Source organism: Vipera berus, assembly GCF_964194415.1.
Source record: "Vipera berus genome assembly, chromosome: 2".
Taxonomy (NCBI): Eukaryota; Metazoa; Chordata; class Lepidosauria; order Squamata; family Viperidae; genus Vipera; species Vipera berus.
In genome coordinates, this window is record NC_138203.1 from 192420701 (window position 1) to 192432618 (window position 11918).

General features: G+C 39.3%; 1 protein-coding gene across 2 annotated transcripts; it reads right to left on the reverse strand.

Annotated features, from left to right (window-relative positions):
• Positions 1-4919: 4919 nt before the first annotated feature.
• On the reverse strand, positions 4920-11632 carry EFCAB9 (EF-hand calcium binding domain 9; the record flags this gene model as incomplete). Of its 2 annotated transcripts, XM_081316981.1 has the most annotated exons (4): positions 4920-5368; positions 6318-6494; positions 9138-9286; positions 11497-11632. In XM_081316981.1, 4 exons carry the CDS (start codon positions 11630-11632, stop codon positions 5201-5203), a joined length of 630 nt encoding a protein of 209 aa, XP_081173107.1. In that variant the 3' UTR covers positions 4920-5200. The 2 variants fall into 2 exon arrangements, with proteins under 2 accessions (XP_081173107.1, XP_081173106.1); XM_081316980.1 differs by lacking the exon at positions 11497-11632 and having other exon boundaries at positions 9138-9942.
• Between the last annotated feature and the right edge of the window lie 286 nt (positions 11633-11918).

An 11918-nucleotide genomic window follows, 5' to 3' on the forward strand; every position in this document is an offset into this window, starting at 1 on the left:
TTACTATAGGTTTTTAAACTTGTTAACCTGCAAGACAGAACAATTTCATTTGTTGCTTTAACAGAAGTTCAAGCAAGCACTGTATTAAACTGTATGTGTAGTCCAGATTCTGATTGACTGCCAGCTCGGTGTGTACTATAATATTTGGCCGAGTTATCAAAAGCAAACAACCATTTTCCTAATAGCCACATCAAATTCCCACATCTAATTAACATTTTTTGCTGTTGAAGTAGGGCTACAAATATATCCAATAATAAGTATATTTGTCCCCTTGTCTGGCAAAGGTGTCAGTACTACATGCTTCAGAATTAATGGATAGTCTACAATTTGTTTTTCCTGGAATAGTTTGAAAGACAAAAGGGCTTGTACTGCATTGTGTACAAAAACATAGCAACAAGTTAATATAAGACAGACAGTGTTCACTGTGCTTCATTTATGCTGCAGAAAAAGGTTGTCAAGAAGATTAAGGAAGTAGTCATATAAAAATGATTATAATTCTCTCATCTGTAAAGAGATGTTCAAGAAATAATTCGATAAGAAAAATAGAGTAATATACTGTGTTTTAAAAGTAAATTGATGGATAAATCCTTCAGTTTTATTAATAGTATGGTTTCACCATTCATTCCACATAAATCATTAGGATTTATACTTAGATGGTAAAAGCAATATATTTAGTTGGGAGATTGTTTGTTTGATAACATGATATAAACAACTGACAAGGTGCAGAAAAGATCTTATGTAAGTGCTTTCATTCCTTAAACATCCAAACCCAAAGATAGATTAGTGTAACAGATGTGAACACGTAGATACAATGAAAGCACTGGCATACTAGTGCTGAGATTTTTCTTGCTCACTTGAAATTCTTTGGTGTTCTAACACAAAAAGTCATGTTTATTTCATTTTTACATGATCATGCATTCTTCTGCATTCATAGCTAGTGTTTGCTTATGATTATATGGAGCTTTCCTTGAAGCGCAGTTTCTTCATCAATCTAGCAATGTACTTCACTTGCAAATGTCTCCCAAGTGTGCTTTTAAAAATCCATTTCTATCAAACAAAATGTAAATAGAAAGAAATGCTGTGTATGGGAAATACGGAAATGAACTAATTTTCAACAATTTACTCAAAGCAACAGAGTATTAAACTAATGCTAGCAATTTCTATTGGTTGGCATCCACGTTCCCAAGTTTAGTTGGCTGATTTTTGAAATAATGTCATGAATTATTCTTTCTTCAGCTCTTTTGTTTCCATCTCCTTTTGAGAGTGGAATATTTGAAGGCATAACAGTAAATGTATAGAAATAAAAAAGTATAAAAGTGGGAGAAGGGTTTCCTTAGATCACAGGTCTGCAACCCGTGGCTCCGGAGCCGCATGCGGCTCTTTCAGCCGTCTCCTGCGGCTCCCAGTCCTCTGCCATGTGCAGTCCAAAAAAAAAAAAAGCGGGACTAAAAAAGTTCAACCAATCAATTCAAATATGCAGGGTAGGTGCATATCTCGCCTTGGCTCCACTCTTCAGTCAAACCCTGTACTGCACATGCGCGCATGTACGCACATGCGCACACATTTTTTGCGGCACCCAGTTTTTCCTTTTGTGAGGGAACCGGTTCCGAGTGGCTCTTTCACTGTTTCAGGTTGCTGACCCCTGGCCTAGAGCTAGCTCCATAATTAAGTTTGAACAACAGTGATAGGTTTCATGCATTAGCAATCCATGAAAAATTATGTTTATGCCTTCTGATTAAGGTCACGGGTTAAATATTTCTGGAAATAGTGCAGATGGTTTGCAAACCAGAACTATGTTGTCAAACGCAAGATCCCAATATTGTTTTTATGGAGAATAGTAAAAAGGCATCTTTTTGATCACTTTTTGTTTCCTGGTAGTTAAATCAAGCCAAAGATGGAAGTCAACTTAAATTTGTTTTTTGGGTGTTTTTTTTTATTTGAACTCACATATATACAAACCATTTTGGGGGCTTTAACTGAAATAATGAAATTGCCTTCTGTCAAGGGCCTTCGTTGTGCCTCTCTTCTCCATATCCTGGGAATGTCAAGAAACTGGAGACAGCCTTTCGAGCTGTTTTGCATTAGGCAGCTGGCAGTTTATAATGAAACTCTTTTCTGATGTGCTAAGCAAAGGACTCAATTTTAATGTCCTATTTGCCTCATGGTAGTGGCTTCCAAAGATGGCTGGTACCATCAATTTGTATTTCTTGAATAAAATATCTTCTCTTTTCTGGTAAATCCTTTTTTGTACACTGTTTGTTGTGTGCCATGTATCTAAAAAGCATTTATGTTCTACAAATGGTTAGTAATTCAGTACCAGTACACAATTTCAGTGGCTAAAAAGAAAGTCAGAGGAATTACAGTGATGTGACACCTTTTCTTCCTGTAACTTTTATAAAATTAAAAAAAATAACTTTACGCATGGATTGTATGAACCTTTTTAAGAGGCATTTTTTATTAGCCCAAGAATAAATTCTTGCTTTCTCTGAAAAGCAAGAGATCGCTGAGCACAAATAGTTCTGTTTGAACAGTGAAAGTATAAATGAAACTTTTTGATTTCAAAAAGGTAGAAATGTATATTATAGAATTCTGTGTTAAAAATAAAAATAAAATGCCTTTTAGTTATTTGGGGAGGGTTAAAGAATAAAGATAATACAGGATATGTCTTGTTTTAAAATAGAAGTTCTTTGTTCTTTCTCTCTTAGAGATAAATTATTTAGTGGTCATTTCTGTCCTGCCTTGCTGGAGTCTGCGCTGCTATGCCTAACTGAAAATTCTGAATCTGTTTAGAGCAGGGGTGTCAAACTTAATTTCATGGAGGGCCGCATCAGCATTGCAGTTGCCCTCAAGGGGCCGGGTGGGTGTGGCCGACTGGGTGGGCGTGGCTATGTGTATGGCCTACTGGGTGGGCATGGCCAGCTCTACATCGTTCACATCAAGGGTGCCTATGGGGGCCTGGGCAGGAGTGGGACAGATCTGAGGGTCTCTGGCAGAAGGAGGGTCTCTGGGCCAGGGCCAAGGCAGTGGGGGCCGTTCCCTCACTGTTTCCAGGATGGCTTCGCGGGCCGCATGAAACCACTTCGCGGGCCGGATCCGGCCCCCGGGCCTTGTGTTTGACATGTCTGGTTTAGAGCATTCAAAATATTGGTTACATAGTATCATTACTCCCTTATGTCATTTTTAGCTTCTACTTGAGAGTACAAAGTATATGAGTGGGAAGATTTTCGTCAGAAACATCCCACAACCATGGATCATTTTTAGTCAGCAAATCCTTCATTACTAATTTGAATATAGAAGTGCCGTGATTATGTCCATGAATGAATATTTAACACATTTGCATCTACCTTAAGATTTCTATTTTGCTTGCGTACTGTTCTTTTTCAATTACCATCTTCCAAAACTTTCCTTTTTTTTCTCTGGATGATAAAACCTATAGCCGTGGTGGCGAACCTATGGCACATGTGCCACAGGTGGCACGCAGAGCCCTCTCTGTGGGCACGCACACCGTTGCCTTAGTCCTAGGCCTTCAGCTGGGTTTTATAAAACCTTTTCGCTTTAGCCTCTGCCACCGTGTGGAAAAAAAAAAGTTCAATCAATTTCAACTTCTCACGGGAAAACAAAGATCTCGCAAATTTGGAATTGATTGAACTTTTTAGTCCCACCCAGTCTGCCATTACCACTGCAGCCACGCCCACCCAATGCGTCACACCCAGCCAATGGGCCACGCCCACCCAGCACCCGACAATACATAAGTGGGTTTTGGGTTTCAGTTTGGGCACTCAGTCTATAAAAGGTTCGCCATCACTGACCTATAGCCCATATTTTTGGGGTTTTTATTTACCACGATGTTTGTGAATTACTTCTTAAAAGTCACACCTGTGAAAAGTAGTACAGAGTTCAAAAATTGATAGTGGGTTTTTTTCAGGTATCTCCTCACGTTTGGAAGAAAAAAAATTCCAACTGTACTACTTCACATAAAAATGTGCCAAGAAGCCACAGCAGCTGCCAGCATGCATACAAATCAAAATGTATGTGAACTTCTAATATTTTAGAAATATATTAGATACCTCAGTGCAAAAATCGAGGACAAAGTTTTGATACTATGATGGAAATTCAGACTGACCATGACATTCTTCCCCTAAATGAAATGTGGTTCAGTACTCTATCCTAAAGAAATGGGAAAGTCCTTTTGCAATTAAAAAAAAACATTTGAAAACTAATCATGTTTGAAAAGTTTGTAGTTTTCACATGACTCTTGGACATACTAGTTTATTTCTATATAAGTATCTCTGGCCACCTTATGAGAAGGAAGGACTCACTGGAGAAGAGCCTAATGCTGGGAAAGATTGAAGGCAAGAGAAGAAGGGGACGACAGAGAATGAGGTGGCTGGATGGAGTCACTGAAGCAGTAGGCGTGAGCTTAAATGGACTCCAGAAGATGGTAGAGGACAGGAAGGCCTGGAGGAACGTTGTCCATGGGGTCGCGATGAGTCAGACACGACTTCACAGCTAACAACAACAAAACATCTGAGCACTTTCCTTCAGTGTGGTGCCTAGAATCAATCAATATTCCTTGGATATTTGTAGTAGGCCACAATACGTTCTTTTTAGACATGCAGTCAATCTAAACGAAGTCAAAGGAAAGTGTTGAGTCCTGCAAATGTATAGTTGTTGACGTGGAAGATCAGACAATGAATCCGTTGTGGGGGTGGGTGGGTAAGGGCATTAAAAGGAGTTAGTTTTGGCCTGAAGCAACTCCGGGCTGGTTGGGATGATCGGCCATGTTAAAAAAAACCCAAAAAAGGTGTTTTGATTTCTCAAACTAGCCTAGAGCTCTGGACTTTCCAGACATTCATTCATCCATTCTAGATCAAGGTGTCCCATCTTATCCTGGCCTTTTTAAATATTGTCCATGCAATTCTTCCATTTTTCTAATAAGCACACAATTCATCCCAATAAGTGATCAGTTGTTTCTTGATTCTCAGCCTTCTTTTTTTTACTTTTTGAAAAATAGGTTATACTTTAAAAGGTGCTTTATTCTTTAAAGAACACAGAATATTTCCATAACACAGCACCCCATCTGATTATTGCTCACGTATATCTTGTGATTGTTTTGAACATTTTGCAAGGTTTTCTTATCATCCTTTTGGTTCAATTGGCTGAATCTTGGAGAGCAGTCATAGATTAATTCTATATGCTGTTAGAACTTCTTGTTCTGTTTAAATCTGGTATAATCAGTATATTCCTCCTCTGCTTCAGCTTCACTTGCAGCTCTCGCCATCTCTCTCTTCAGTTTATCTTTTGCTTTCCTCTGTTGTCTATCAATGCAGAAGATCGTAAACATTCTAAACTCCTTGTAGTTCAATTGCTAATGGAGTGAAACATAATAGTATTTTAGTGGAATATTGACAGGCTTATAAAGTAGTGGTACCTTGGTACTCAACTGCTTTGAAACTCATAGAATTCGATACTGAACACATTATGATGTGAAAATTTCATCCTGGTACTCAACGCAAAAGCTAGAACTTGTCGGTGTCGGCTATGTTATGGGAAAAATTTGTTTGATACTCATTGTTTTGGTACTCATTGTGCCTCCCAGAACCAATTAGTGATGAGTAGCAAGGTACCACTGAAACCGAGTAAGCTAATAAACTTTTTCAAGCTTGAAGTTTCATATAATCTTAACAAAGAGACAAATAGAATTTCTTGTGAATTTTACAGAATTTCTCAAGTAAGCAACTGAATCTTAAACATGAAGCAAGTTCAAAGCTTTCATTCTTTAATGAAACTTGGTTGCAATATGAGAGTCAGAAAGTTTCAGTGTCAGTGGATGTTGCCATGTTGATACAAGAAGGGATGCCACATTACCAAGATCCTTCACAGCATTCACATGAACACACATCATGTTACACATGGGCCGACAGGTTGAAAGGATAATCATGCCTTCTTAAAATCACTAAAACCTTCCACTGCACCAATTTGAACATTCCGTATTTGTATATAAATGAAGTGTGGAACTATTCAGAGAGATACAAGGTAAAAATAGTAAAATTTTGAGCCAAAAATTATCCCAAAATACATCATGCTTGCTACAAAATTAACTTTGTTTCCCCCCCCCCCCAAGTCCTGGCTAAAACACACACTGGTTTACTATGATCTTTAAACATAGCAGAGAGACTAACATACAAGGAGGATATAAGTTTTTGGTGGGCAGCACAGTTACAATATTAGATGGGGTTGCTTCTGGCTAACAAAAGATACTGAGATGTCACAGCTGGGAAGGAGGAGCCTGTCTCGTGTTCATCATATTGGATTACCTCATCACCTGAGATGTCAAAGTCCTTGAATATCTGACTCAGCTCAGTCTTTCTGATGTTGAAAAGGAAGCGTGTGGCCTGGAACTCTGCTGGAGCAACTGTATGGCCCCCATCAATGTCCAGCAACTCAAAAACAGCGTGAGAATGACGATACATGAACTGTTTTTCAAGATGGTTCTGGTCAAAGACAGAAAGGCAAGAACAGCAATAAGAGCTGCTGCTCTAGTGTCTTCAAACATTAAAACTAAACATTATTGACAGGTATCAGAAAAAAACAACTTGAGATGCTCCTATAATGGCAATCTGAATGTGAACAAGAGCAAATCTCATGGATGAGAACAGGATTTGAAACCCTTTTCTGTGATGGCTTGATGCCTGGGCTTTCAGTGATAAGATTTAATGAGAGGTGTGATTAGGGATAATTATACAAAGAGGCCAAATTTTTGAAGAAGTTAGGTTGTAGACCATAGAATATCTTTCAGGCAGGAAGACTTCAACAGAATGTTGGTTTGTGTTCATGTAATGCATATCTACAACAAAGCAAAAATCATATGGGGGGGAGGCATTTCAGCTTCTCGCATTCTTAAATCTAAGTAACACTCTGCACAGTTAGTCCTCATTTACCGACTCGATTCAGAACCATTCAAAGTTGTGATGGCACTGAATAAGTGGTAATTCTGACCATTGTAGCACCCCTACAGTCACATAATTGGGATTTGAGCATATGGGAACTGGATCACACTTCACAATAGTTGCAGCATTCTGCATTGACGAGCTAGCTCTTTGTGGCTTTCCTTGCTGGTTTCCCTGATGTAAAGTCAATGCAGAAGCTGGCAGGGAAAGTTGCTAGTTGCCCTGGCAAGTTCTGCTAGCTTTTCTGCACTCACACCCACTGCCCCATGCATCCCAGTCTTCCTACACTTGTGTGTGGCCTGTTCCAGCCTTCCCAAGCCCTCCCTCCCACATAATATCCCCCACCCTCCTGCAGCACCATCACACTCCTCACCTGGCTCTTCCATCATTTCCCACTTAACAATCTGTGCATCTTGGGGTTACAAAGGTAATTGGGACCGCCAGGATCATGGTTGCTAGGCAATGCTTTACAACTGCATAGCTTAGTGACAGCAAACCTGGTCCCAATTACCATGTAACCTGAGGACTATCTATAGAGAAAAATTCATTACCTCACTATCAAATGTCATTAACTAATGGGAGAATCCAGGGACGCAGTGGCTCAGTGGGTTAGGATGCTGAGCTTGTCAATCAGAAGATCGGCAGTTTGGCGGGTCGAATCCCGAGTGCCGCGTAACAGAGTGAGCGCCTGTTACTCGTCCCAGCTTCTGCCAACCTAGCAGTTCGAAAGCACGTAAAAATGCAAGTAGAAAAATAGGGACCACTACGGTGGGAAGGTAACAGGGTTCCGTGTGCCTTTGGCGTCTAGTCATGCCGGCCACATGACCACGGAGACATCCTCGGACAAACGCTGGCTCTTCGGCTTTGAAACGGAGATGAGCACTGGCCCCTAGAGTTGGAAATGACTAGCACGCATGTGCAGGGGAACCTTTACCTTTACCTTAATGGGAGAATACCCATCATTCTTTTCAACTTTGAATGGAAAAAGATTTACACATGGTTACACTGGCAGGTATACTGATAGGTCAGAACTAGCTTTTGCCGAACTAAATATAACAAATTCTATTGGAAGGCTGCACAATGAAATGGGAGGGAGCTGCTTCATGCAATTCTCTCCCCACACTTGTCAATCAGGCTACATTTGAACATGGATTTAGTACTGATTCAGAGGGTCAATAAACCCATGTTTAAAAAAATAATCTTGTAGCAGCTGCCAGGTATATAAAAAGAGTAGAAAGAGGGAGATTCTTACTGTATGGTGCAACTGCCCATGAGTTACTTGGAGCCATACTGTACAAGTCCTCCATGTACCTGTCCTATAATGGATTTGGATTTATGAAAAATCCTTCCTTTTTTAAGCTAGGGTATGAGTGGATGCTAGTCACAAGAGAAGAATGCAAGCCTGACATTTATTTCTACCTCCACAAATCATGATTTGTACAGTTAAGAGCATATCTAAAATATTTATAGTTATTTCCTAGCGGTAGGTGACCACTTGTAGTCTCTTCATCTGAAGCAAAAAAACTTCCTTATTCCACTTTAGCATTTAAAAATAAAATTGCTACCAGTTCAGCTAAATACAATTCAGGCATAGTTCACACATTGTGTAAATTGCAATTTTTGCTAATTTTGACTTTGAATAAGATGCCATGCTGACACATCAGTCTCAGTTGATCTTGCCTTCTGTCAGCAGGAGCCAGATGCCCAAATTGTAGAAGCTCTTATCATGGTTTGTTTATACCAGTTCCTAAACTGGCATCCCAGACTAGTCTCTATCCTATAAACCAGAATTAGAAGATACAAGTTATTCTTACATCTTCCATTGGGTTCTCAGGGAAAAATCTGCCAAGGATTCTGACTTAAATTACAAGAGAAAACATGTGGCTTCTAGTCAACTGATTCCCATAGAAGCATCAACCAAGGAGGAGCAGGTAAACACACTGTACAGATAAGTAAGCTTTTTCACTGGGAAATCAGAAATGAGAAATCAGCTTGTGTGAAGAATTGGACTCAGAATTGTCCATCCATTTACAGAATGGAAAATGCTCACATAACATATTTTTCTTCCCTTACTTAGTACCCCCAAAGTCCTCTAAAAATCCTGCTATATAAGTGAAAACTAGATTACCTGATGATAGGCAAAACCAAATGTTTCTTCAGTCACCTCCAGCAATCTAGCTCACTTACCTCATGTGCCATTATTATGCACACCAACATATAGAATTCGTCAAAGCCGATTTCCCCTTTGCCATCCCAATCCAGTAAATCAAAAACCAGCATGATTTGAGCTGAGGATAAATTAGTTACATGCTGAAGGAAGCGGTAAAACTGCAGATCTGAAAAATAATGTGGTGTTAGGCATTGTGTGTGCAAAGGGTCTACTATAGTTAACAAGACTATTAATAATAGTATACTGTATATTTTAAAATCTCCAGATATGGGCTGCAAAAATCCAGATGATGGTACAGAACATTTTTGTTTATATCTTGTAGTAATCATCTTGATTTTTACTAGCCAAATCTGGTAACTCTATTATATTCCAACTTGTAATACAGCAGCTAATATTGGTTGGATTAATACATAATGATTTACTGAATAAGTGATTTATTTTTATTTTTTTTATTTTATTCCATTTATATCCCGCCCTTCTCCGAAGACTCAGGGCAGCTTACAAGCTTAGCAGTAGCCTTCATTCTATGTATATGCCTGCTTATTAGGGCTTTCGCCCCCCCCCAAGCGGCATTATTACAAAGTCAGCTTAATTGCCCCCAACAATCTGGGTCCTCATTTTACCTACCTCGGAAGGATGGAAGGCTGAGTCAACCTTGAGCCTGGTGGGATGCGAACCTGCACTAATTGCAGGCAGCTGGTGTTACTTAAGGAGGCATTAGCCCACTGCTCCACCAAGGCTAATAAGTTTCCCACAAGACAGAAGTCAAAATCTAACAACATAATTTGGCTTAGTTAAATGTTTGAATCCAGCCACTGATTAACAGCAGAACAAATAAGAGTGGTTGTCAGTATCTCAAAAATCCATAAAAGACATTTTCCACATATTATTGAAAAAGTTTATTTAAAATATATAATTGAATATATGTACATTCCTGACTCTAACTGCAGCCTAAAATAAGTTGCATGGTGATGTCACAGAATCAAAAAAGTACGCTTAAATCAAATGAAGAGGCAGACATTATTGGAAACAAGTATGAAAACCAGTTTTCCTCTTCCAAATTTGGCAGCAGTCTGTCCTTTGCTTTGCTTGAGACAGTCCAGTGCAGCACTCCTATCTGGTACCTTCTAGATCAGCTGGGCCTGAAACTCCCAGAATTCCCATCCCAATCGCTATACAGTCTGGAATTCTGGGAGATTAGTTCCAAAGCATCCAGGGAGCACCATGTTTGGAAAAGCTGCACCGTGAAGTTGTGAAGCAACTTCAAAGAAGTGCTTTGCTCAAAATGGCTTCAAAGAACCTCTCCCAAAGATGCTTTTGAAAAGATAACTGGACTTTGGGTTTTTTCCTTGAAGACTTTTCACTTCTCATCCAAGAAGCTTCTTCAGTTCTGGTTGAATGGTAGGGAATGGAGGGATTTATATTCTTAGCAGTCATCTGGTTGTTAGCATTCTGAAGGTCAGTTATTAGTTCTCTGAGACTTGCTAAGGCCACTTGGGGGTTTATCTGTAGTCTCAGATTCACCTGAATCAGAGTGCAGGAGATAGGTGGTGTCATATCCCTCTCCCTCTGTTGAGATAGGGCTGTTCAGTTTTAACATAGATGGCCTCTTTTACCCCTCTTTCAAACCAATGGTCCTCTTTCCTTGAAGATAGCAAGGTCCACATTCTGGACACCACTTATCTCCTGTTTACAACAAAATCCTTTCAGCAGTCCCAAGAAAGTTCTATGCCCATTTGCACTCTGATTCAGGTGAACTTGAGGGTGCAGATAAACCCCATCCCCAAGTGGCGTCAATCAATGATCAGGTGACTGCTAAGAATATAACCTCTCCAATTCCTCATCAGTCTACTGATTTTTGGCTTCAGAATTGTTACAATTAGATCAACTTTGAACTCCTAATTCCAGATAGGAGCTACGTTTGCATGATATTTGAACCTCAGCCTAGCCAGCCATATTTAACCTAGTAAACTGTGCTGTGTGCTTAGTTTACACTTTAATCTGTCACAGTAATCCACCAAGATAACTGAGCTGAGTAAATCATGGCTGATTTAACCATAGTTGACTGTGTCAAGGAAATAAAGCTACTGGGATAAATTAGAAAAGGTTAGTGGAATACTCTAAGAGAGGCATATAATGCAATCTACTTGGGCTCATCTTTGATAGTTAATCTATGTTCAACATAGCAGTATCATTTGACTTCAAGTCTGAAGATATCCAATGAGGTATATTCAGTTTTCTCTTGCTGTGGTCTTTTCAATAAAGTGGAAGCCCCCCCCCCCAATATTTAAAGATCTTCAAAAGGAAATAATACAGTAATGATAATCCTATATTTCATTTTTATGAACTTTTTTTTAGCTTCCGTATCCTACTTACTATTCAAAGCGTTCTTCTTATGAACATCAAGGAGATGAAAGTAAGCTGTCAAAGCTCTGGCATTTCTGACAGATAATAAGCAGTATATTTTATCTAAACAAAGAAAATGAAAGAAGCTTTTTGGCTTCAGCCTCATCTTGCCATAGAAGAATTATGTTTATATTTGGAATTCTGGAATTGACCATGGTGATGCCAACACTATAATCCCAGAATTCCACCCTGGAATTAGAACCTGATGACGAAAAAGACTTTTGTGCTATTCTACAAAGGTTTTGCACCCAGAGAATATGGATGAATAAGAAACATTTCTGCCTTGTGTTTAATTATCTACTATCCTAGCATCAATCTAAGCCTTTTGGTTCTCCTACAGGAGCAGTAGATTACATTGTCTTTCTCCACAGGCACCAGTGCAATGTTATTGC